Source organism: Thamnophis elegans, chromosome 9 (assembly GCF_009769535.1).
Source record: "Thamnophis elegans isolate rThaEle1 chromosome 9, rThaEle1.pri, whole genome shotgun sequence".
NCBI classification, from domain to species: Eukaryota; Metazoa; Chordata; class Lepidosauria; order Squamata; family Colubridae; genus Thamnophis; species Thamnophis elegans.
In genome coordinates this window covers 75,462,616-75,488,199 of record NC_045549.1, presented here as the reverse complement: position 1 = coordinate 75,488,199, position 25,584 = coordinate 75,462,616, and the positions used below count along the sequence as shown (strand labels likewise).

General features: G+C 42.8%; 1 protein-coding gene across 1 annotated transcript; it reads left to right on the top strand.

The window, feature by feature from the left end:
- On the top strand, positions 1–24,741 carry ANAPC4 (anaphase promoting complex subunit 4). Its single transcript, XM_032223681.1, is given in 22 exon segments — positions 1–91; positions 161–305; positions 413–455; positions 2,413–2,489; positions 3,667–3,767; positions 4,638–4,689; positions 5,174–5,202; positions 5,205–5,228; positions 6,834–6,880; positions 9,560–9,616; positions 11,342–11,359; positions 11,361–11,401; positions 13,728–13,820; positions 15,378–15,453; positions 15,455–15,505; positions 17,573–17,637; positions 18,689–18,790; positions 19,944–20,021; positions 21,278–21,448; positions 22,681–22,804; positions 23,892–24,056; positions 24,607–24,741. Coding segments are annotated over 21 exon segments (1,635 nt in total). The 3' UTR covers positions 24,042–24,056; positions 24,607–24,741.
- Positions 24,742–25,584: the final 843 nt, after the last annotated feature.

Below are 25,584 nucleotides of genomic sequence, written 5' to 3'. Positions count from 1 at the left end.
ATGGCACGCGTGTCACGGGTGGCACACGAGCCATATCTGCGGCACATGAGCCGTCAGCTCCAGCAGCATGCACGGGCCAGCCAGCTGGAAAGTAATATAAATAAAATAAATAAAACATGGGGGAAAAAATATGGTTTGCGGTTGTGTGGTTGACAAATAGTTCGTGGATTCAAGAAGAGGTTTGAAATGCCAGGGGATAACAATCTCCATTTTTCCCCATTATTATTATTATATTTTAAGGAGAAGAATACAACGACGTCTGTTCAAGATGAATTTATGGAGTTACTTTTGTGGGGCAAAGCAAGGTAAGTAATTCCACCTCATTCACGTTTGATCCTTTTTCCAGGAGGAAAATAAAAATAAAATTGTGTTCTTTCTTTTTCCTTTTCCCTTCTCTTCCTCCTCCGAAAAGTGTTGAACTTCAAGCTCTGCTAATGAACCAGCTCACCGTCAAGGTAGGCGGCTTATACGGTATGAAATTCTTGTGTGTGTGTGTGTTTTTTTAATACTTCGTACATTTTCATTTAACGTACACAAATGCTTTGGGCACAGTGAGAATATATCTGCTGAATATAACTCTGTATTGGCGACAGGGTAGGGCATCCGGCCAGTAAAACACTCCTTAGCTCCATTCCACTTGCCCAGACTCCACCTGCAAGGGATTATGGGGTCGTTAAATTAAAATGATGATACATAAGTGCTTTGTGAACAGTGTATGGCCTAGGGCATTATTATTGTTTACTAATAATTTTCCCAGCTCCTAATTTCTACTTGGGTGGCTCAGTGGCTAAGACACTGAGCTTGTCGATCAGAAAGGTCGGCAGTTCGAATCCCCAGCGCCGCGTAACGGAGTGAGCTCCCGTGACTTGTCCCAGCTTCTGCCAACTTAGCAGTTCGAAAGCACATAAAAATGCAAGTAGAAAAATAGGAACACCTTTGGTGGGAAGGGAACAGCGTTCCGTGCGCCTTTGGCATTGAGTCATGCCGGCCACATGACCCGGAGAGTCTTCGGACAGCGCTGGCTCTTCGGCTTTGAAACAGGGATGAGCACCGCCCCTTAGAGTCGGGAACGACTAGCACATATGTGCAAGGGGAACCTTTACCTTTACCTTTTAATTTCTACTTCTATTATGCCACTGTTCATAAAACAAATCCCACATTTGAAAGCATTCTGTATATCTTCCTCCTCTTTTATCTTTAATATGACTCTATCCATTTCTGAGCAACCTAATATTTTTTTAAGTTACATTCTTATTCTTTCGGTGTTTCCTCCTTTTTCCAATACTGTGCAAATAAAATTCTTGCTTCTGTCAAAAAAAATTGCAATATTAAATACAGATTCCGCTATTATATTTTCCGGTACTATACCTAACAGAAATGTTCTGGTTTACAATCTATACGTAGCTTTTTAACATTTTTTTTTCTAACCCTGTGTGCATTTTGAGCCAATAATTCTTTGCTTTCACACATGCCCACCACATGTGATAGTAGGTGCCCATGTCTGATTAATTTTCCAACATACGGCAGACATGTTTTAAACATCTTTGCTGGAAATTCTTTTTTTTTTTTTTTAGTTTTTAAATATACTTTTTTTATTTTCCATTTTCATAACATATAATCACATGTATACTATTACATAGCCAATATCTATTGTATTAAGTAGTAATTACATCAGTTCCTCTTGTCATCAACGCCCAGAAAGATAAAAACCCATTATTAGCTCTTCTGCTCTCCATACACCTCTTTCTTCTACCTCTCTCCTACCTCCTTTCCCTCCAGCATCCTTTCCTACTCTACTTCCCCTTCCTTCTCCTTCTCCTCTCTTCATTCCACCTCCTTATTCTCCTCATCTTCCCCCCTTACCCTCTCCTATCCCTCTCTTCCCATCTTTCTCCTCTCCTCTCCTTCCCACTCTTCCTCTCATTGGTGTATTTCCGCTTCTGAGCAAACTCCATTCTATGTTGATGGTATTTATGCTTCCATATCAATATACTTAACCTATCTTGGTTTTAAAGAAAAAATAAGAGAAGACAGTATACATGTGCAATCATATTACTTTAAAATCTAACACCCCTCGTCAAGCCTAATATTCACCCCTCCCTCCTTCCCAGAACCCATACACGGTATAAATCTTTAACAAAAACAGTCTAAAATATATTGGAAAAAAGAATAGAGAATTGATAACATCTTTACATTGAACTTAGCTCTTCCTTGCTAGGCTAACTTTAAACAATTTATAGCATTCCTGATCTTAATCATAGGCTATCTGGAATTTCTTAGTCCCATATTTATTTTGTATATAATCGATCCATTTTTCCAGTCTCGTTTATATCTCTCGTTTGCTGGAAATTCTTATGGTTTGTGTTGGTTTGTCCTGCTTGACCAAGGATGCCATTTCTTCCCCTTAAACAGGGTTTAAAAAAGCTTGGACAATCGATGGAATCGTCCTACTCCAGCATCCAGAAACTTGTGATAAGTCACCTGCAGAGGTAAAATTCACCAGGCACATGTTCTTAGATACATTGGTGATGTTTCTTAACTCAGAGACCTCTCAAAATTATATTGCTCTGTTCTCAATCGTAGCTCTAAACCAGGGTTTTGCAATCTTGGCAACTTTTAAGACCTGTGGTCCGGCTGGGGAATTCTGGGAGTTGTAGTCCGCAGGTCTTAAAGTAGCCAAGATTGGGAAGACACCTTCTCTAAACCCGACATCACTTAAAGTTAATGTTCTTGCCTGGGTCGCTTCCTTCTGTCAGAAAGAGGAATAAAGATGTGAACTTTGCAGCTGGACGAGGGATTCCTTGATCGGGTTGAATTTTGATGAGTAATGATTTGTTTCAAAAATTACACTCCCATCAGAATAGAGGGAAAACCTAAAGGAAGGGAGAGGGAGGGAAGAAGAGGAGAGGGAAAGGAAAGGAGAAAAAGAAAAAGGAAGGGAGGGAAGGAAGGAAAAGAGAGGAGGGGACAGCAGAGAGGAAAGGAGAGGGGGAGGGAAAGGAAAGTGGAAGAAGGAGGAGGAAAAGAGAGGAGGGGAAGAGACAAGGAAGGAAGGAGAAGGAAGGAATGGGGAGGAAGAGGAGGGAAGAGGAACAGAAGGGAAAAAGTGGAAGAAGGAAGAGAGAGGAGAGAAAGAAGGGAAGGAAATAAGAGAGAGAAAAAAACAAAGAGAAAAAGGAAGTAAGAAAAAGGGAGAGAGGAAGGAAGGAAGGAAGGAAAAGAAAGGACCCTATAAACCTATTTCCATTTGGTTTGTTTTTATTGGTCTGGCAGGCAAAGAGCCCCCACCACCACCCCCGCCCCCCAAAAATCCACAACTTGTTGGTTCTTGGCTCCCCCCTCCCCTTTCGCTCGCTTAGAGCCGAGGTGGCGCAGTGGTTAAATGCAGCACTGCAGGTTACTTCAGCTGACTGCAGTTCTGCAGTTCGGCTGTTCAAATCTCACCGGCTCAAGGTTGACTCAGCCTTCCATCCTTCGAGGTGGGTGAAATGAGGACCCGGATTGTTGTTGGGGGCGATATGCTGACTCTGTAAACCGCTTAGAGAGGGCTGAAAGCCCTAGGAAGCGGTATATAAGTCTAACTGCTATTGCTATTGCTTTCGGTACCCCTGACAGGGCGATTTTTTCTCCCAACCTTTTTAATGGATTTCCCTCGTGCTTTGATAGTGGGTCGGAGGCCTTGCTCTACCACCTGAGCGAGCTGAAAGGCATGGCTTTGTGGAAGCAGAAGTACGAATCTCTTGGCTTGGACGCCTCCGGAATAGAAGGTACGAGAACGTCTCACCGATTTCGAGGTTGAGGTCGTGATCACCCGGCCTCCATCGCATTTTTTTCTTTTATCATTTATTCAAGGGGTGAAAAAAGCCAGGTTCTAATTTAGGGAAGAAAAACGAAATGCACAGGTACAGGATAGGTGGTCCCTTGCTCGATAGGAGTAACTGTGAGAGGGATCTTGGAGTCCTAGTGGACAACCATTGAAATAGGAGCCAGCCGTGTGCAGCAGCTGCGAAAAAAGCCAACACAGTTCTAGGCTGCATCAACAGAGGGAGAGAATCAAGATCACATGAAGTGTAAATACCACTTTATAAGGTCTTGGGAAGGCCACACTTGGAATACGGCATCCAGTTTTGGTCACCAAGATGTAGAAGAAGATGTGGAGACTCTAGAAAGAGTGCAGAGAAGAGCAACAAAGAGAATTAGGGGACTGGAGGCTAAAACATAATGAAGAACGGTTGCAGGAACTGGGTAGGTCTAGTTTAATGAAAAGAAGGACCAGGGAGACATGACAGCAGCTTCCAATATCTCAGGGGCTGCCCAAGGAAGAGGGAGTCAAGCTATTCTCCAAAGCACCTGAGGGCAGAACAAGAAGCAATGGGTGGAAACTAATCAAGGAAAGAAGCAACTTAGAACTAAGGAGAAATTTCCTGACAGTTAGAACAATTAATCAGTGGAACAACTTGCCTCCAGAAGTTTTGATGCTCCAACACTTTTTTTAAGAAGATGTTGGATAACCATTTGTCTGAAAGTGGTGTAGGGTTTCCTACCTGAGCAGGGGGTTGGACTAGAAGACCTCCAAGGTCCCTTCCAACTCTTACTCTATTCTATTCGTTTCTATTCTGTTTTCTATTTATTTGCAGAGGCAATTACTGCAGTCGGTTCCTTCATTCTGAAAGCGAACGAGCTGCTCCAGTAAGTAATTGAAATTATTTGCAAACCCTTCGTTCAGCTACTGGTAGTTTTCGGCATCAGAACAGTTTTTTTCGTGGCCACTCTAAGCTGCAACAGCGCAATGAACAGTGTGACTTACAAATGTTCACAGTTATGGCTTCTGCAACCTCCCAGGGTCCCGTGATCAGAATTCAGACGCTTGGGAATTGTCTCACACTTATGACGGTCACAATGTCCAGGGGTCACGTGCGACCTTCTGATGAGTCAACGGGGAAGCCAGATTCCCTTAAAAACTGGCTTACTAACTGACCAGCGGCCGTGATTCACTTAACAACTGCAGCAAGGGTGGTTGCAAAACGGGCAACGCTCCTGAACAAACGTCTTAAAATGTGTGCTCTGTTGTCGTAACTCAGGGACTAATAAATGACTGGCCCGAACCAAATTCAGTTTCCCTTGAAGAATACCACTTCAGAGAGTCATTTCTCTTTTCTCTCTTTCCCCCCAGAGTTATAGACAGCAGCATGAAAAACTTCAAAGTTTCTTCCGTTGGCTTTATGTAGGTAAGAAAAATGATCCCAATTCTAAATATTTCTCTCCCCCTCCCCTCCCTAACTTTCTCTCAAGCTGGTTGGACTCTTAAAAAAGCTGGTTCACAAAGTTGGGTGTGTGGAAATGCCATCCCCAAGAACAAAAGGAACTGGGATCGGAAAGAGACACCTATAACAATAGAAAAAGAAAGGAAGGGAGAAGGAAGGAAAGGAAGGGAGGAAGGAAGTAGAGAATGGAGGGACGAAGAAAAGGAAAGGAGTGGAGGGTAGAAGAGAGAGGAAGAGATGGAGAGAAAGTAGGAGAAGAAGAAGAAGTGTGGTGGAGAGGTAAGGGAAGAAGAAAGAGGTAAGGGAAGGTAGGTAGAGGGGAGAGAAAAAGAAGGAGGGAGGAAGAGAAAGAAAGAGAAGGAGAGAAGGGAGGAAGGAGAAGAAAAAGGGTAGGAGTAGGGAAGAGGTAAGGGAAGGAAGAAAGGGATGGAGACGAGGAAGGAAGGAAGTAGAGAAGGAAGGGAGGGAGAAAAGAAAAGAAAGAGAAAATAAGGTGGTGTCATAGCAGGTGCAAAGGGTGGTAAACAAAGCATTCCAAACTATACCTTATAACCTTTTAAATGGAATAATAATAATATAAGAATGGCAAAGAAAAAGAATAATTATGTGAATGTATATCTATAATCTGTATGTAAGAGAATAAATGAGAGTAAAAATATAAAGCACAATATAGGTAAATAATATTTGGTCATAAGTAGCTAAGTATAAATAAATAAAGAATTGTACATACAAATGGATAACGAATAAGGAGATTACGAACGCAAGATAGAAATGTATAGTAGGGAAAACATTAACTGCAAAGAAACCGATTCGGAACTGCTGTATGATATACGATGGAACTTATTGTTCCTATGTTGTTTTTATAAATTTTATTTCTCATACATACATTCACAATTATATAATCTCATAACTGTTGTTAATAATATGTATTTATAACAATTTTTCTCCCCTACAATTGACGAAATAATTGAGATTGCTTTCTTACCATCCCATACACCCATCTTATTTTACAACAGTCCTACTTCTTCCTCCTTCCTTCTCTCCTTCCTTCCCTCCTTTCTTCTCTCCTTCTCCCCTTCCTTCCCTCCTTCCTTCCCTCCTTTCTTCTCTCCTTCATTCCCTCCTTCCTTCCCTCCTATGTTGTTTTTAAGTTATGTGTTTGTTTTTGTTGATGTGCTTATGTGTTTAAAATAAAAAAAATTATCATAAAAAAAATAAAAAGCTGGTTTCAGAGCAAGAGCTGCACAGCTTTCGTAGGCTAACCTAGTTTAATCTAAGTTAACGGTGGGTTGTGCCAATGAGAAGGCAGTGATGTGTGTGTGTACACAATGACCTATATCCGCGATGGGGAACCTTTGGCATGGAAACTAGTTATCCGGCAGCTCTCCAAGCGAGATAAGGTTCGTGTGGATAAACATTCCTCTGAAAGGCTGTTTGCCAAGCCTGGCTGACTGTGAATGAAAGGAATTCACAGTCGTGTAAATAAAAGGGATTTTGCAGAGACCAAGACTTCGCTTCTTGCTTTCTAAGGAAAGTTCTGGGTCACTGTTGCTTTGTTTAATTTTTCAGCCATGCTACGGATGTCCGAGGACCCTGTTCCCCCTGAACTGAACAAGGTAACCATCATATAGTCCGTTATGCTCACAGATGAGAGTCCGCTAATCTTTCTTGTCCAATTCAAGACAATCTTTGGTCTATAATTGGTGATCGGTGTTGTTTTTCGCTGGCAGCCTTCAGAGCTGGCGGCAGAGTCAAACGGTGAGGAGGTTGGGGAGGAACCTGGGCCAGTCCTGGAGTCTGGGGAAGGCTCGGATGAGGGCTCTGTTTCAGAGGCAGAGAGGGGGCCAGGGCCGTCTGACAGTTATCAGCTGCCTTCGGAGTCAGGCATCAGTGAAGTAGAGGAACAAGGAGAGTCTGTTCCCAGTGTGCACCTGTGCAGAGCTGCCAGAAGGCAAGAACAGTTAAGACAAAAGGGACGACTCGGGAGTAAGGCTTAGAGATGATTGGCCCCTCCCATAAGACATAAAAGAGAAGCAAATGGATGTGAGCCTTTGCAGGAAGCAACTTTGTTCATTCTGGTCGGTTCAAACTCTGAGGACCTCCGTTTGACTCTGTGCTCCATGTGGCCTTGCAAGACTAATTGGCAATGAGGTCTCCGGCAGCCTTTCAAGGGAGATAAAGGTGGGTGCTTATCAGCCTTACCCCGAAAGACTTTGGCAGACTTCTGTAGGACTCTTCAAAGACTGGTTGTGAATCATTACGGGCTGTGAATGAATATAATTCACAGCCGCTTAAATTTTTAAAAAGGGGTTTTGGGACTAAGGTTTCCATTCTTTTTACTATTGGTTCTCTCCTGCGCACTCGTGCGCATGCGTAGAAGTGTCTGGGCAGATGGGCAGAACCTCCCACTGCCACCACTACCAGTTCACCCGATCCAGGCCAAACTGGCAGAAACCCACGTCTGGACTAAGCGTGTGATTTTTACTGCCCCAAGAAGCCTTGGTTCGAACAACCGGAGAGCTTCGAGGCACATTGTATGTTGAATTTGTCATTGGGAATGTTTTCTCGCAGACCATTTAACGGGGCCCCACACCCTTCCGACACATTTAATGAAATTGTGAAAACATCTGGTAACGTTCCTTCCCTGAGGGACAGGCAGAAGTGCAGAATGACAAAGTTGGAAGGGACCTTGGAGGTCTTCTAGTCCAACCCCCTGCTCAGGCAGGAGACCCAAGCCAGGCATTCTGACGAGGACAGTTGTCGGAGCTTTATTTCTGAACACAAGTGCTGAAAAAACTGCAGGGGTGAATGATACGTTGCTCATTTTTATGTGTTGGGGGAAACTTTTCCTCCTCTGAATTATTTGCCCTTTCTGTCCACTACTTACTCCAGCTATGATTCTCCAAAGCTAATGCGGTCTACCTGTTGGACTTCTTATTTCTGAGACCTCTGGAGGACCTCAAAATCAGGCAGAAGTTAGCAAGTCCTTGAGAAACTACTGTATTTTTCGGAGTATAAGACGCACCGGAGTATAAGATGCACCTTAGTTTTTGGGGAGGAAAATAGGAAAAAAAAGTCTGCCTACCAGGTATTCATCTGGCTAGCGACTGTAAGTTTGTTGGTTTTGAGCGCGCGCTAAAGCACAGCTGATTGTTGGAGAGAGAAGCAATGAGAAAAGCAGGCAAAGCACGGAAGTTCGCTTCACTCGTTTGCGCCTCATTAGGGCTGAAAAACAGCTTCTAAAGCACAGCTGATCGTTGGAGGGAGCAGCAATGAGAAAAGCAGGCAAAGCAGGGAAGATCTTGTCCTATATAACGGCTGTGTGTTTGACGCTGAGCACATGTGTGGAAGGGGCACGCGCGAGCAAAGGTATCTTGTCCTATAGAATCGCTGTGAATTTGACGCAGAATGCTTGTATAGAAGGGGCGTGTGTGAGCCAAGCTATCTTGTCCTATATAATTGATGTGTGTTTGACACAGAGCGCATGTGTTGAAGGGGCGCGCGCAAGCAAAGGTATCTTGTCCTATAGAATCGCTGTGAATTTGACGCAGAATGCTTGTATAGAAGGGGCGTGTGTGAGCCAAGCTATCTTGTCCTATGTAATTGATGTGTGTTTGACACAGAGCGCAGGTGTGGAAAGGGCGCGTGCAAGCAAAGTTATCTTGTTGTATATAATCACCGTGTGTTTAACGCAGAGCGCATGTGTGGAAGGAGCGCACATAAGCGAAGCTATCTTGTCCTATGTAATCAACATGTGTTTGATGCAGCCTGAATGTGCGCAAGGCATGCACGCAAACGGGGGGCTCGCTCACATTTTCAATTCAACGGGTGAACCGGTTGTTACATTATGTGACGCCTGCCTCTGCAACCGATTTCAGTTCCTGACGATTGTTTCACTCACCCTGCTGTTAAATTCTGTTGCTTCCAAGCTGCGAGCAGTTCCTACATAAACAAAACATTAAAATATTCTTTTAAACCGTCAGGCGAACTATTCTTAGAAAACGATCCCGTGTTTTGCTCATCTCGGTCCCCTTAAAAGCCGACTTGGTTCAATTTGAAAAGCGGTCAAGAGGATTGTAGGATTAGCTTCATTGTATTTTCTTAAGTTTCCTTTTCAAAATATTATTGCATTACTGCTTTGGTGTTTTTTTTTCCTGTCCAAGTTGACATTTGAAAATGTCATTCTGGCCGTTTGATTTAATGTTGTCGGCTTGCAGAATTGGTTTCAGTTGTGCTGCGTTTTGCAGGTAAAAATTTGTGGTGGTAGTGATTTTTTCTGTTTCTTTTTCTCAAAGATGACTCAGAAAGACATTACTTTTGTAGCTGATTTTCTCACGGAGCACTTCAATGAAGTAAGCATTTTATTTTTTACTATTTTAATTTCATTATTTTATTTTATTTACTACTGGCCAGGGAGGTTGTGTTTTTTTTCCCCCCTTTCAAAAGAACACGTTCAGGTCATCTTGATATAGCTAAACATTTATTGATGTCACTTCCTTAAATCTATTTTTTTCTGATTATACAGCAGAATGCCCCAACCTTGGCACCTTTCAAGATGTACGGACTTAAAACTTCTACAGTTCTTATGCTGGCTGAGGAATTCTGGGAGTCCACGCATCTCAAAGTTGCCAAGATTGGCAAATCTGCTACCTTGTTTCCCCCAAAATAAGACCTCCCTGGATAATAATCCCAATCGGGCTTTTGAGTGCATGTGCTAAAATAAACCCTTCCCCCAAAATAAGCCCTCCCCGAAAATATTGCAACACCGCAGCAGTCGTGAGGTGACCATGCTCACCACTTCCTACGTCTCAAAAATAATAAGACCTCCCCGAAAAAAAGGCCAAGCGTTTATTTCAGGGGTCAAAAGAAGATAAGACCCTGTCTTATTTTCAGGGAACACGGTAAATACGTAGGATTGTTAAACCCAATACAGTGGCATGATCAGTGGTGAAATTCAAATTTTCCCCCTACCAGTTCTGTGGGCGTGGCTTGGTGGTGGTGTCATGTGACTGGGTAGGCGTGGCCAACTCTTTTTTTTACTTTTTAAAGCATTTTAAGTACCGGGCGAACTGGTAGTTAAAGTAAAAAAAGTTTTTTAAAACAAGCACAGCTGATCGTCAGAACCTTCTTAAAACTCTTTTAGTATTTTTTTACTCTCGGTTCTCCTGAAACGGGAGTTAAAAAAGCTAAAAAACGTTTCTTAAAAAGTTCCCACGATCACGCGGCACAGCTGATTGTTGCACAGCTGATCATCGGAACTTTAAAACATTTAAAAATGCTTTAAAAAGTAAAAAAAAAACTGTTCCCATGATCACGCGGCACAGCTGATTGTTGCACAGCTGATCATCGGAACTTTAAAACATTTAAAAATGCTTTAAAAAGTAAAAAAAAAACTGTTCCCATGATCACGCGGCACAGCTGAATTGTTGCACAGCTGATCATCGGAACTTTAAAACATTTAAAAAATGCTTTAAAAAGTTTTTAAAAAACTGTTCCCACGAGCACGCGGCATAGCTGATTGTTGCACAGCTGATCATCAGAACTTTAAAACATTTAAAAATGCTTTAAAAGTAAAAAAAAAACCGTTCCAACGATCATGCGGCACAGCTGATTGTTGCACAGCTGATCATCGGAACTTTAAAACGTTTTAAAAAATGCTTTAAAAAGTAAAGAAAAAACCTGTTTCCACAATCACGCGGCAACAGCTGATCATGGCACAGCTGATCGTTGGAATTTGTTTCTTTTTTTAGCATTTTTTAACTACTAGTTCTCCCCGGTAGTTAAAAAATGCTTAAAATTGTCACACAGCTGATCTTCGGAACTTTTTAAAAACTTTTTTTTTAGAATTTTTTACTACCGGTTCGAGCGAACCGGCCTGAAGCGGTAGCATTCACCCCTGGGCATGATATATCTATTTCATTTGTTGATTGAGTTAAACAAACGTTGGGGACTAAACCGGGGACTAAACTGGGACTAACTCCCAGCCAGGTTTACTACTGATACAGAATTCTCAGGACTTAAACATTGATTCTCAGTTCTCCTTAAGCATCTGTCTGCCCTCTTCACTTTTTCTCGAGGCACCGGATCTCTACAGTTCGTAAAGGGAAATACTTTAACGTCGAAAGAGTCGGGCAGTAAGGTGTCAGTCCTTGCAATTGAGCGACGGCCTGGTCATGGGAGTTCTTGAGAAAGGGAAGAGTTGGCCAGTTGAGATAGTTGAGCAATTTGCAATTTCGGAGCAAAGCTACGATAGACAGACAGAACAACTTTACTGTCAAAGAGACAAAGGGAGTTGTTTAAAGATAGAGAAATGAATGTTGAAACTGCTCAACAATTGGGGGGGGGGAGAAAGAGGAACACGATATTAAGAAACAAATGAAAAATTAGAAAAGGGAAGGGAAATATAAAAATGGGAAGCGAGAAGAGGAGAAAAAGTTTAATAAGTAGAAGACAATATACACCCCCTCAATTTATAATGGTATCGAGAGAAAAGAGAACGATAACTTTTTAAAGTTATCAACTTTTCAAATAACGCAATCGGAGATAAAAAGCCCTCGGAAAGGCGTGCCCCACTGCACGTGCCTCCCTGCGCATGCACACATGACCCCCAGGGGTGGGTTACTGCCGGTTCGGCGGTGCACGTGTGCAGTAGCCTGTAAATAGTTCTGTGCATGCGCAGAAAATTTAGAAAGGTGAAAAAAACATGCCGCGGCAACTGGAGAACCCGGGGGGGGGGGGCGGTGTGAGCGAGCCTGCTGTCCCTACTGGTGCGAACGGTAGCAACCCACCTCTGGGGATCCCCCTGTGTGAACCATGGCCCCGCCACGCATGCGCATGTGCCCCCGACTTGTGTGCCCTGCGCATATGCATGTGTCTGCCTAATATGTATACAGCCCAGGTTCGAATCCCAGTAAGGGTATGGCTAGCTGATGAGAGCTAAATAGCGTGAAATAGATCTATACTAGTCTCCCTTTATTTATTCTCAGCACACATACAACATATACATATATACATACATACATACATACATACATACATACACACACCACACACACACACACACACACACACACACATATATATATATAGTGAATGCGATGCCACTCGGAGAAAAGTAGCGGCTTTCTCCGCACGGCAAGGCTGAAGGAGCGGGTTCCTGCATAAGGAGGGATAAAAATTGTGTCCCTTTAACGAAAAAACTCCTCAGTCACAAGGCTGCCCTGATTGTAGTTTGCGAGTTTCACGGAGCAAAGGGTTTATAACCATTTCTGATAAATTGTTCCACTCTGCAAAAGATAACAAACCGGCTGGAGGAAAGCTGCGATAAACAGATTGAAGACTGGGCCATAAACGACTTTTTTCAAAAGGCTTCACAACGAATTACTAGACATCTGACAGGTTTTCTGTTTTGCATTAAAAAGAAGAGGGAAACAAAAAACCACACACAAAAAAATCAACACTGACCTTTAGTTTTATTTCATTTTTTTTGCAAAACAAGAGAAAAGTCTACCGTCCTGGCACACACCCAAGATACTTATTAAAATAATTCTCTTTACGAATAGCTGGGAATTGTAACAGTCTAAATTTCGGCCAAATGAAAGCTGGAGGGAGTGGTGGTTTAAAAGTACAATACTGTATATATATCTTTTTGTTCTAGTTTTTTGTAAAAAAGAAGGAGGAAGATACATGTTAAAATTAAATATGTATATTGAAAAGGAATTATAAATACCATCAACATAAAATGGAGCTTGCTCAGAAGCTGGAATACAACAAGTAAATGAGATGAAGAGTGGGAAATAGGGGAGAGAGAGAAGAAGAGAGGGATAGGAGAGAGGGGAAGAGGAGGAGAGAAAGGAGGAGTGGAAAGGGGAGAGAGGAGAAGGAGAGAGAAGGGGAAGTAGAGAACGATGACAGAGGGAAGAAAGGAAGCAGGGAAGAGGAGGAGAGAAAGAAGGAGTGGAAAGGGGAGAGAGGAGAAGGAGAGAGGAAGGGGAAGTAGAGAAGGGAAGGATGACAGAGGGAAGAAAGGAGGTAGGGAGGAGGAGGAGAGAAAGGAGGAGTGGAAAGGGGAGAGAGGAGAAGGAGAGAGGAAGGGGAAGTAGAGAAGGGAAGGAGAACAGGGGAAGAAAGGAGGTAGGGAAGAGGAGGAGAGAAAGGAGGAGTGGAAAGGGGAGAGAGGAGAAGGAGAGAGGAAGGGGAAGTAGAGAAGGGAAGGAGAACAGAGGGAAGAAAGGAGGTAGGAGGAGGAGGAGAGAAGGAGAAGAAAGTGAGGATAAGTACAATATGGTATATGGAGGCAGAAGATCCAATAATGGTTTTTGGAGTTGTTTGTAAGGTGAATTGATGTAAACATTAATAATACAATACGATGCTGGCTATGTAATAGTATGCATGTGATTTATATGTTGTGAAATGGAAAAATAAAAAAAACTTCATATATAAGAAAACCATTCCCTTTGCCGTTTTAAAAGACGAAGACGAGGATCTGGTGTCTCCACCGAACACAGATGGAACCCAGTGGTTCAATTTCCTTCCAAAACAGCAACGGCCCTTAAGGTAAACAGCACGGTTTTCATTCGAGGTAATCGACAACGCTTAAAACTGGCCAAAGCAAAAATGTAAAATGACAAAAAAATGCAGTGGCTCCAGTCCTCCCACGAACAAAAGGAGGGTTTTCTTACCCCCACGAACAGAATATTACATTCATTTCCTTGTGAGGCATTTCAGAAGAAAACGGTGTCATTGTGTGTAATTATTTTTCTCAAATAAGTTGCAACTACCCGTGACAAAACCGATCGCTGAGTTTTGCGCAGTGCCATCCAGTGCTCAGTGAACCAATCCAAGGATTCTAATTTCATTTCCTTTATTGTATGCCACCCTTTCCCTGGGGGGACTCAGGGCGGCTCACAGTTCAAAACGGGAGGGGGGAAGACAAACAGTATTCCAATATGGAAACAATACAACATATTAAAAGAGAGCACAACAGTCACACAATTCGGGTGGGGTTTGGAATCTTAACCCCAGGCCAGCCGGGACAGCCAAAGCGGCGCGGAAGGATTGGAGGGTGGTGAGGGTCCGAATCTCCACGGGGAGTTCGTTCCAGAGGGTCGGAGCAGCCACCGAGAAGGCTCTCCTCTGGGTAGTTGCCAGTTTGCACTGGCTAGTAGATGGAATTCAGAGGAGGCCTAATCAATGCGATCGTATCGGTCTAGTGGAGGTAATTGGCAGTAGGCGGTCTCCAAATACCCAGGCCCACTACCATGAAGGGCTTTATAGGTGATAAGTAGCACCTTGAAGCGCACCCGGAGATCGACAGGCAGCCAGTGCAGCTCGCGGAGGATACGTGTAACGTGGGTGAAGCAAGGTGCACCCACAATCGGCCGCATTCTGGACTAATTTCTGGTTGAAACGCTGGAACGTCTTACGTTACATAAGTCTTATACTATACCTCTTGATGCGGGTGAAGGAGGAGAGTGCAAAAGATTAAATATGGCTAATTATTGGACGGACTAATTGAATACAGAATAACAGAGATGGAAGGGACCTTGGAGGTCTTCTAGCCCAACCTCCTTGTCAAGTAAGAGACCCCATATCATTCTGGACAAATGGTTAGCCAACATCTTCTTAAAGACTTCCAGTGTTGGGGCATTCACTCTGCTTCTGGAGGCAATTTCTGTTCCACTGATTAATTGTTCTAAACTGTCAGAAAGTTTTTCCTTAGTTCTAAGTTGCTTCTCTCCTGGATTAGTTTCCACCCATTGCTTCTTGTTCTACCCTCGGGTGCTTTGGATAATAGCTTGATTCCCTCTTCTTTGTGGCATCCCCTGAGATATTGGAAGACTGCTATCCTGTCTCCCCTGGTCCTTCTTTTCATTAAACTAGATATGCCCAGTTCCTGCCACCCTTTTTCAAATATTTAGCCTCCAGTCCCTAATCCTCTTTCTTGCTCTTCTCTGCAACTCTTTCTAGAGTCTCAACCATTAGTCTAAGATAGAGTGGAACTGACTATCTTAAAACAACTTGGTTTGGCTGGCGTGTTGTGTTTTATAAAAATGCAACCTTTTCTCGGGGGTCTGTTAATTGACTTTTATTTCTTTCTCTAATTTTGCGTAGAAGCCCATTGCTGTTTCCCTACTACCCACAAAAATCGCTGCATTTTGTAAAGAGGAGAATGGAGACAATCATTGAGTCAGTGTCTCCAAAAACCAGCTGTGAGTATCAGAAGTCTATCAGATTTGGGGGTAGCAAGCCATTGCATGGACCTCAGCTGCCTTTAAATATAGAGAATTGTATTCTGATCCACAACCAAGGAAATAAAAAAAGGTTTCTCACACACAAGGAATTATAACATCTTTCCTATTATAAGGCTTATTGTGCCATATTGTGATTTTATTATGGTTTTGCTTTCACTAAATATTTTATCTCATGTATTGTATATCCATATTCTCTCTGTCTCCCCCTCTCTCTCCATCCATCCATCACTCAGTATCATCTCTCTCTCTCCTTCTCTCTCTCTTATATATCTATCATCTATCTATCTATCTATCTATCTATCTATCTATCTATCTAATCTATCTATCATCTGTCAACTCTCATCTCTCATCTGTCTATCTACCTGCCTGCCTGCCTGCCTATATCTATCTTCTATCTATCTATATCTATCTATCTGTCTGTCTGTCTGTCTGTCTGTTGTCTGTCTGTCTGTCTGTCTGTCTGTCTGTCTGTCTGTCTGTCATCTCTAATCTATTTATCTATCTATCTGCCTGCCTGCCTGCCTATCTATCTATCTATCTATATCTATCTATCTATCTATCTATCTATCTATATCTATCTATCTATCTATCTGTCATCTCTAATCTATTTATCTATCTATCTGCCTGCCTGCCTGCCTATCTATATCTATCTATCTATCTATCTATCTATCTATCTATCTATCTATCTATCTGTCATCTCTAATCTATTTATCTATCTATCTGCCTGCCTGCCTGCCTATCTCTCTATCTATCTATCTATCTATCTATCTACTATCTATCTATTATCTATCTATCTATCTGTCATCTCTAATCTATTTATCTATCTATCTGCCTGCCTGCCTGCCTATCTCTATCTATCTATCTATCTATCTATCTATCACTATCTATCTATCTATCTATCTATCTATCTATCTCTATCGTCATCTGCTGAATCTATGATCTATCTATCTTGCGCTGCCTGCCTGCCTATATTATCTATCTATCTATCTTCTATCTATCTATCTATCTATCTAATCGATCTATCTATCTACTATCTATCTATCTATCTATCTATCTATCTATCATTCTCTCATCTGTCTATTTATCTACCTGCCTGCCTGCCTATATCTATCTATCTATCTATCTATCTATCTATCTATCTATCTATCTATCTATCTATCTATCTATCTATCTATCTATCTATCATCTATATCTATCTATCATCTACTATCTATCTATCTATCTATCTATCTATCTATCTATCTATCTATCTATCTATCATCATCATCCTATATCTATCATCTATCTATCTATTAGCTAGCTATCTATCTATCTATCTATCTATCTATCTATCTATCTATCTATCTATCTTCTATCTATCATAATTTCTATCTATCTATCTATCTATCTATCTATCTATCTATCTATCTATCTATCATCATATCTATCTATCTATCTATCTATCTATCTATCTATCTATCTATCTATCTATTATCTATCTCTATCTATCATCTATCACCATCCATCCATATCCATCCATCCATCCATCCATCTATCTTCCATCATCTATCTATCTATCATCTATATCTATTTATCTATCATCTATATCTATCTATCTATCTATCTATCTATCTATCTATCTATCTATCTATCTATCTCTATGATCTATCATTTTTATATATCTGTATACCTACCTACCTACCCGACCACCCACCCCACCATCTGTCTGGAGCTTTACTTAACTCATGGTTTTTATTAGTGTCGAATATCAGGGATCGCTGACGGTCCGTAGATGCCACACATTAAATGATAATAAACCAGCCACAGGAGGAAAGCAGAATTCATAAAAAGAAGTTGTGAAATTTAAAATAGAGCGCAGAATTGGATTTAAACTATGGGTCACCTGCTTGCTAATCCCTTTTGTTATTTTTCAGCACAGGCCTCATAGAATATGCCTCTAAGAACTCACCTGCTTTGCATCATTATTCCCAAAGAGCTCGTATTCCTATGTGATGCCAGAGTTACCGTTGGTGTTGCTGGGGAAAATTCTGATTTTAAATTGTCTTTTTCTCCCAGGCTGTGATTGGAAAAACCTGTCCACACAGGCGTTTTGTATGCCTTTATACAGGCCCTCCCAAAAGGTCGGTGGTTTTATTTTATATTTTTGTTCTGTTTAATCCTCTTGCTGCAACTTACAGATAGTTCTTGACTTCAAACCGTTAACCACTAACGGTTTTGTTACTGACCAAAGTTACGATAGCCCTGGAAAGAATCACTTACGACAATGTTTTCACCCTGGGCCAATCCCGAGCAACAAGGGTGGGGAGCGATGTTGACTTCTGGATTTTCAACTCCCCAAATTCCTTGTCTTCTTCCGACTATATAAAAACCCACACAATATTTAATTTTAGTACCATACCGTATGCCTGTTTAAACTCAGATTCTTTTCTAATCCTTTCTTTCCTGTCTTAGTGAGGATTCAGACATCTCAGCTGCTGCTTAAGTTGCCTTTTTGTAAGTACTTTATTGCTTTATTACAGTCGGTTCATATTTCATATCCTAGACCTGTGACAGTTAATCTATGGGGCACACTCTGCATAGTGCAAACCGCCACCTCGCATCACCGCCCATGCGCACGAGCCTCCCGCTGTCCAGCTGATTTTCAGGCTTCTGCCGCAAATGTGGGGGTCGGGGGCATGCGGGAGATGTGCGCGCATGCACGGGGGAAGGGGTTAGTACATATGTGCAGGGACGGGGTGAGCGCAGGGGTGCAGCGTGCCCGCCCCTGTGGCGGGGCGTCGCGTGGGGGGGAAGCACAAGGGGGTTGCGCACACGTGCTGGTGGGCTGGGTGTCGCCAGTGCATTGCATTATGGGTGTGTGCACGCACTGCCACTCGTGTGCGCATTTGGACGCAATGAAAAAAAAGTTCGCCTTACTGTCCTAGACTCTGTTGTTTCTCTGTGCCATATAATACATGTGGCATATGCTAATTTTGTATTAGTTAGTTAGTTAGTTAGTTAGTCATGTTTATGTAATGTAAATTGAAGGTTGGCAACTGTTTGAGAGCTGTAAGCAACGAAATTTCATTTAAATGTATTTTCCAAAGTGAAAATTAAAGTTATCCCAAGTGCGGAGTCGAAGTCAGTAATGTTTCGTTGCTAACAAAGGATCAAAATGGGGTTTTTTTGCAGGTGGCATGACAAATCGTACAATTTGCATTACGTTTTATTCACGATGTTCGAGAACTCGGTTTCCAAACTCTACATACTGCGAAGGCATACAGACATTACAAGGTATCACAGCACTGAGCATGTCTAGTTCTCTTCCCCCCCCCCCAAAAAAAAACCACAATCCTGCCAAAAAACATCTTTAGGCACCTTCTAATGTGTTGGTTTGATCCAAGCAAGAAACAGACCCTTGTCACGAAAAAAACCCTCTTTATTTCTCGCTTGTGAATTAATGGCATTCACCCATCGAAAGTCCGGGCAAAAATTACCTCCAATAGACCGATCAGATCCCACAGATTAGGCCTCCTCCGAATTCCATCCGCCGGCCAATGCCGGCTGGCGACTACCCGGAGGAGAGCCTTCTCTGTGGCTGCTCCGACCCTCTGGAACGAGCTCCCCCGTGGAGATTCGAACCCTCACCACCTCCAGGCCTTCTGCAAAGCCTTAAAACCTGGCTGTTCCGACAGGCCTGGGGCTAAAGAGCTTTTGCCCCCCTCGAATGGTATGGTTGTTGTGTGCTTTTAAATTGTGTATTGTTTTGTTCGTCTTTTTATCCCTTATCTGTATCCCTTCCCTGACTTGGATTGTGAGCCGTCCTGAGTCCCCTTTGGGGAAAAGGGCGGCATATCAGTGCAATAAATTCAAATTCAATTCAAAATCCTGCACGGAGTTAATGGGAACAGACTTTACCAGTTCCTTGCAAATCCATGAGCTCCGAGCCAAAAGGCTGCAATTTAAATTCTGTCGAGGCAGTCTTTGTGACACGAAACACTATGAGCGAAATCTTCAGAAATACGAACTGTTGTCTCCTACGACCACCACTCCCCTTTCCTTCTATTCCTTCTATCCGGCCATGGAGGGGCCATTCAGCATCCACATTTGCTTTGCTTCCCAAGTCAACTCCTTGTCTCCGTTGCCTCCTCTCCTAACTGCTCTGCGTATACGTGCATCTGGAACAGGCCCCAGCTGTTGTTCCTCCTCCTCACTCAAAGCAGCCTCCAAAGGCGATCTGCTTCTCTCTGGCGGCTGGGAAATGTCGGACGGCCATGGCTCTATCTCTGCGTCCGACGCTGAGCATCCATCGAGCCTTTCCCACACTCCAACACTGTCCCAAGTTCCCCCCCCCCGCAACCTCCTCATCGTCCGAGTCTGCCGCCAGTTCTGTTGGCAGCTGGCGGGCCACAACATATGCGTTTCTGTTTTTTTTCCTGATATTTAGGTCCACTAATAACGGATTGCTCGCTGTGGAGTTTGGAAATTTTCTGAACAAAAGCGTTAGCGAAAGTAATGAAAGCAGGTGAGTCTGTGAAAAACCTTCTGAAACCCAACGAAGGAATGCGATGATTCGTAGAATTATAAAAATGTCCAATTGGGGTATGTTGGTGAAGTTGCAATACTGAAGTTGCAGTTAAAAAAAGGACTAACACAGCTCTGCATGGAAGAGCTTAAAAGTCTGGCAGAAATATATATATTTTTTAAAAAGTGTGTTAACATATAGAAATGATCAGGTGGAGGAAAAAGTAGGAACCAGTTGCCAGTTGGCTGAATTTTGATCATGTAGCAATAGCAATAGCAGTTAGACTTATATACCGCTTCATAGGGCTTTCAGCCCTCTCTAAGCGGTTTACAGAGTCAGCATATTGCCCCAACAACAATCCGGGTCCTCATTTCACCCACCTCAGAAGGATGGAAGGCTGAGTCAACCTTGAGCCGGTGAGATTTGAACCGCCGAACTGCAGATAGCAGTCAGCTGAAGTGGCCTGCAGTACTGCACTCTACCCACTGCGCCACCTCGGCTCTATATGTGACCATGAGGAGTGTGGGAAAACGGTTGTGAGCCCCCCTTTTTCAAACTTTGAATGTGTCAGAATATTCATGAACTGGCAGAGACATGGTAAGAAGGTCAGCCAATGGGGCTTATTTGGAAACAGAAATGTTAAGTAAGAAGTTTCTTATTTAAATGAAACCTGCTGAATCAGAGATCTGTGTGTGCTTTCTGGATTTGATTTTTGCAACAGTCACTGAACAAATGTGGAGGACTGCCTATACTGCAGAACTTCCTAATAAATACCGGTAGTCCTCGAATTATAACAGTTCCCTTAGTGGCTGTTCAAAATTACGACATCACTGAAAAAAGTCACATGAGCCCTGGGATCATGTGATTTATATTTGGGCGCTTGGCAACCGACTCATGTTTATGACAGTTGCAGTGTCCAGGGGGTTCTGCGATCCCCTTTTGACAAGCCAAGTCAGTGGGGAATCCAGATTCACTTAATGACGGGGATACAGATTTAATAACCGCAGGGATTCGCTTGACAAACATGGCAAGGAAAGTTGTAAAACCCTAACCGTAACCTTAGCAAACCAGCCCGTAAAATGGGGCTAATCTCACTTAACAAGTGTCTCGCTTAACAACGTACATTTTGGGCTCAATTGTGGTTGTAGGTTGAGAAACACCTGTATTTTGAATAGTGTCATAACTGCGAAACCTTGTGATATTTCCCCGTCTGTATTTCTGTGGATGAAACTTGATTTTTCTTTCCTGGTCTCCAGCTCCTACAGCTGTCTGGATGCTCATTTTTACGACGACGAAACGATAACCGTCATCCTGGTGGAGAATTCAGACCAAGAGGGGAAGGAACGTATCTTGGCCCAGTTACCTTTGTCATCCATCTGCACGGAGGAGAACCAGGAAATGGAGTTTAACTGGAATTCTGGTCAAAGGTGAGAGCCAAACATTGATGCAATTTAGCAATAGCAATAGCAGTTAGCAATAGCAATAGCAATAGCTATTGTTAGACTTATATACCGCTTCATAGGGCTTTCAGCCCTCTCTAAGCGGTTTACAGAGTCAGCATATCGCCCCAACAACAATCCGGGTCCTCATTTCACCCACCTCGGAAGGATGGAAGGCTGAGTCAACCCTGAGCCGGTGAGATTTGAACCGCTGAACCGCAGCTAACAGTCAGCTGAAGTGGCCTGCAGTGCTGCACCCTAACCACTGCGCCACCTCGGCTCTTTCATCTTATCAGGTTGAATTGTCCATTTATTTATTTGAAGGGTCTCTTGTCCCTCTTCGACCAGTAAGGGATTGGGGAAAAAAAAACATATATGTAATGTGAGTGATGTAATGAAAACAAGAATCAACGAACAAAGAAAAATGTATATTAAATGTTTTCCCGCTGGCATTTGCCCCCAGCAAGATTGGCGAAAACGTTCCCAAGCAGAACAGCGGAATGCTGGAAATGTAAAAAGAGGCTAGGAACATACTACCACATGTGGTGATTATGCCCAAAATAAAAAATATTGGACAAGGATAAGAAAATGGCTGGAGGAAATTAAACGACAAATAAACTCAAAACTGGAACTATTCCTATTAGGTGTATTAGGAGGAAACTATAGTAAAAAAAAAAATTCAATATATCATATTGCACATAATAACAGCAGCTAGAATCGTTTACACGCAAAGCTGGAAAATCAACAGTATTCCCTCCGACGAAATGGTGATTTTAAAAAAAGTGATAATGTGCAGAGACGGATAGGCTAACAGTAGAAATAAAAGAAAGAGGACAAAATGGAAATTACCTGATTTTGGACACATGGTATAACTGGTTAGAGAATAGAAGCAAAGGATAAGAATGTGAAAATAAGGAAAGATGTAAATTAAGAAGTGACAAAAAAGGGAAATATATATATAGTTATGTAGCCAAAATATGTCTCATTGTATAGAACAGATATGAGCACAAAAGGAAAGGTTCTCCCAAATAGGTGCGAACCGGCTGAATCCCACCACTGGTGTGAAAAGCTAACACACTTTTTCCAGCGACGACGTAACTTTCAACGGTCCCGAGATGACGTGTTGCAAGTCGAGGGTTATTTGTATAGACGTGGGGACACCTTGGGCAAGGGGGACAACCGCACACTGACTCTGACTCTGGTTTTCTTCTGGATGTTAGGTTAGACATGCAGCGGGACGGCATTCCCACCTGCACCGTGACCGCAGAGACTCAGTGGAGGGTGCTGGAGAACATGAAAGCTAGCTACGTCACCGTCAACGGCATCCGGAAAGTGTCTTGCGTGGTGAGTGTCGTTGTTTGTTCAAGGGTACCGTTGCGGCCTGCCAGCAGAGCTGGTGGCAGGCTCAGGAGGTTGGAGAGGAAGATGGGCCAGTCTGGAGTCTGGGGAAGGCTCGGACAAGGGCTCTGTGTCGGAGGCAGAGAGGGGGACAGGGCCGTCCGACAGTTATCAGCTGCCTTCGGAGTCGGACATCAGTGAGGCAGAAGAACAGCTGGAGCCTGTTCCCAGGTTGCGCATGCACAGAGTTGCCCGATGAAGGGAACATAGCTAAAGAACAAGAGTCGACTTGGGAGTAAGGCCACAGGGGGGTGATGAATGGCCCCTCCCAGAAGAAATAAAAGAGGAGCGAAACCTTCGTGAAAATTGTAATGTTTCTAAACAACGAGAGGTTGAAAAGTTATTTGAGGAGACATGAACTCCTGGAATTGATAACAATTCAGGAGGCTGGTTTGTAAATAATCACTCTTAAGCTTTCTCTGTTATCGAAGAGACTTGGAATTAGCCTGTTCCCAGAAAGGAGTTTTTAAAAAGAGTATAAAGAAATCTCTGCGGTTTTTGAATGATATAAAGCGTCCAGTGGACAAATTCTTGTAATTCCATCTCTCATTCACTTCTGTTTATCTTCCTTGAGGGAAAAAAAACAAAATTGCTTTTAGTTTTAGGATGACAGCACCCAAGCTGGTGACATAATATCTCTGTCCTAAGTACTGAAAGATGTTGAGTTTGTCGATCAGAAAAGTCGGCAGTTCGGTGGTTCGAATCCCTAGCGCCGTGTAACGGAGTGAGCTCCCGTTACTTGTTCCAACCTAGTGGCTTGAAAGCACATAAAAAGTAGAAAAACAGGGACCACCTTTGATGGGAAGGTAACAGTGTTCCATGTGCCTTTAGCGTTCAGTCATGCCGGCCACATGACCACGGAGACGTCGTCGGACAGCGCTGGCTCTTCGGCTTTGAAACGGGGATGAGCACCGCCCCTACAGTCGGGAACGACTAGCACATATAAGTGAGGGGAACCTTACCTTAAGTGCTGAAAGTTCAGTTCTGAGTCAGTTGGCTTTTAAAACCCAACCCTCCTTCGTGTTTTTCCTAGCTAAGTTCGAACCTGCGGCACATCCGCGTGTTTGAAATGGATGAAGACGATGGAGAAGCGGAGGAGGAAGAGGAGGAGGAAGGCCCTCAGGCTCTCAGCCTACCCCAAGAAGAACTCAACCAGTCAACAGACACGGCCGAAGGAGAATAGGTCTTGGCTCAGCTGGTAGGTGAAATAAGCGCTTGGCCTTATTTCGGGGAGGTCTTGTTATTTTTGAAGCGGCGAGCATGGTCACCTCATGGCTGCTTCTGTGTTGCTATATTTTCACGGAGGGTTTATTTTAGCACATGCGCTCAAAAGTCCAATGGGGCTTATTATCCGGGGAGGTCTTATTTTCAAGGAAACAAACGAGACTTCAGACAGACAGACAGAATAACAAGAGTTGGAAGGGGCCTTGCGGGTCATCTAGTCCAACCCCTGCTTCAGATACTCCTGCCAACATGGTTCTGCTTTTGATCTTCCCACGGTTTTCTAAACACTGTTGCCCCTCTTGCTTTTGAAAATCAGGGGTCTCCAACCTTGGCAACTTTAAGCCTGGAAGGACTTCAACTCCCAGAATTCCCCAGCCAGTTTTGGAAGGAGGGAGGAGGAAGGAAGGGAGGGAGGGAGGGAGGAGGGAGGAAAGAAGGGAGGGAGGAGGATAGGAAAGGAAGGGAGGGAGGGTGGAAACCCCTGTTCTAAATTTCCTTTAGATGTCACAATTTTGTCATCACAGGACGCATTTATATGTCTTTTTTCAAGTTTGCCGGCGTAACACGGAGGACGGCTGGGGAAGTAACCTCTTAACTGTGGCCGCCTCATCTTCAAAACACAGTGTAAAGGAAAATAAATAGAGCTCTTTATTTTGTAATTGTGCTTTCCAGTTGCGTTTTTTTTTTCCCCATTTCACAACCCCCGTCTCAATCGACACTTCCATCGCCGAATTATTTCTCGGGTGCTTTAATCCAAAACAAATGTTCTTTTACAGCTTTAGTGTTTGCCTGCTGCTAAATCAAGTAATCTCAAAGAATGTCATTTCAGATAACTTCGGAGAAGCTTCATCATTCGGTTTCTGGTAATTTCCAGCGTTGGGTCAAGAATTATGAAAGAAAGAGGATCTCCCCCCCTCCAAAAAAAAAAAAAAATTAAGGACGAGCTGCACAAAGCAGATTTTTTTAAAAAAAGCCATGTGTTTAAAAAACGTTTCCTCTTTGCGAAGTCATCTTACAACTCAACCTAGAAGGAGAATTAGAAATCGCAATCGCCTTATGAATAAAAGGAAGGCGGAGTTTGGTTTTGCTTAAAACCCATAAGGACCTCGTTTTTAAGTGATGGGTTCTGCGGAATACCTCTGGATTGGCAGAAATTCTTTTTGCCAGTTCTCTTTCTAGCAATGTGAGCGGCCTTGAATGCACTTGGATCTTTGCATTATCTTGCAGAATAATTCCTACAGATAAAGCATCAAGGGCAAAGGTAATGGCACACTTCAAACTTGTTTGTTCCAGACTAAAATGTCAGATCAACCCAGAATTTCCAGCAACGTAAGAGTAGTAAAATTGTATTGCTTTAGTAAAGATAAGGTTGAGTTTTTTTTCTCCTTACATGTCTTGGCACAAGGTTATATATATAATATATATAACCTTGGCACAAGGTTATATATATATATATATATATCTATATATATATATATATTATATATTATATATATATAATA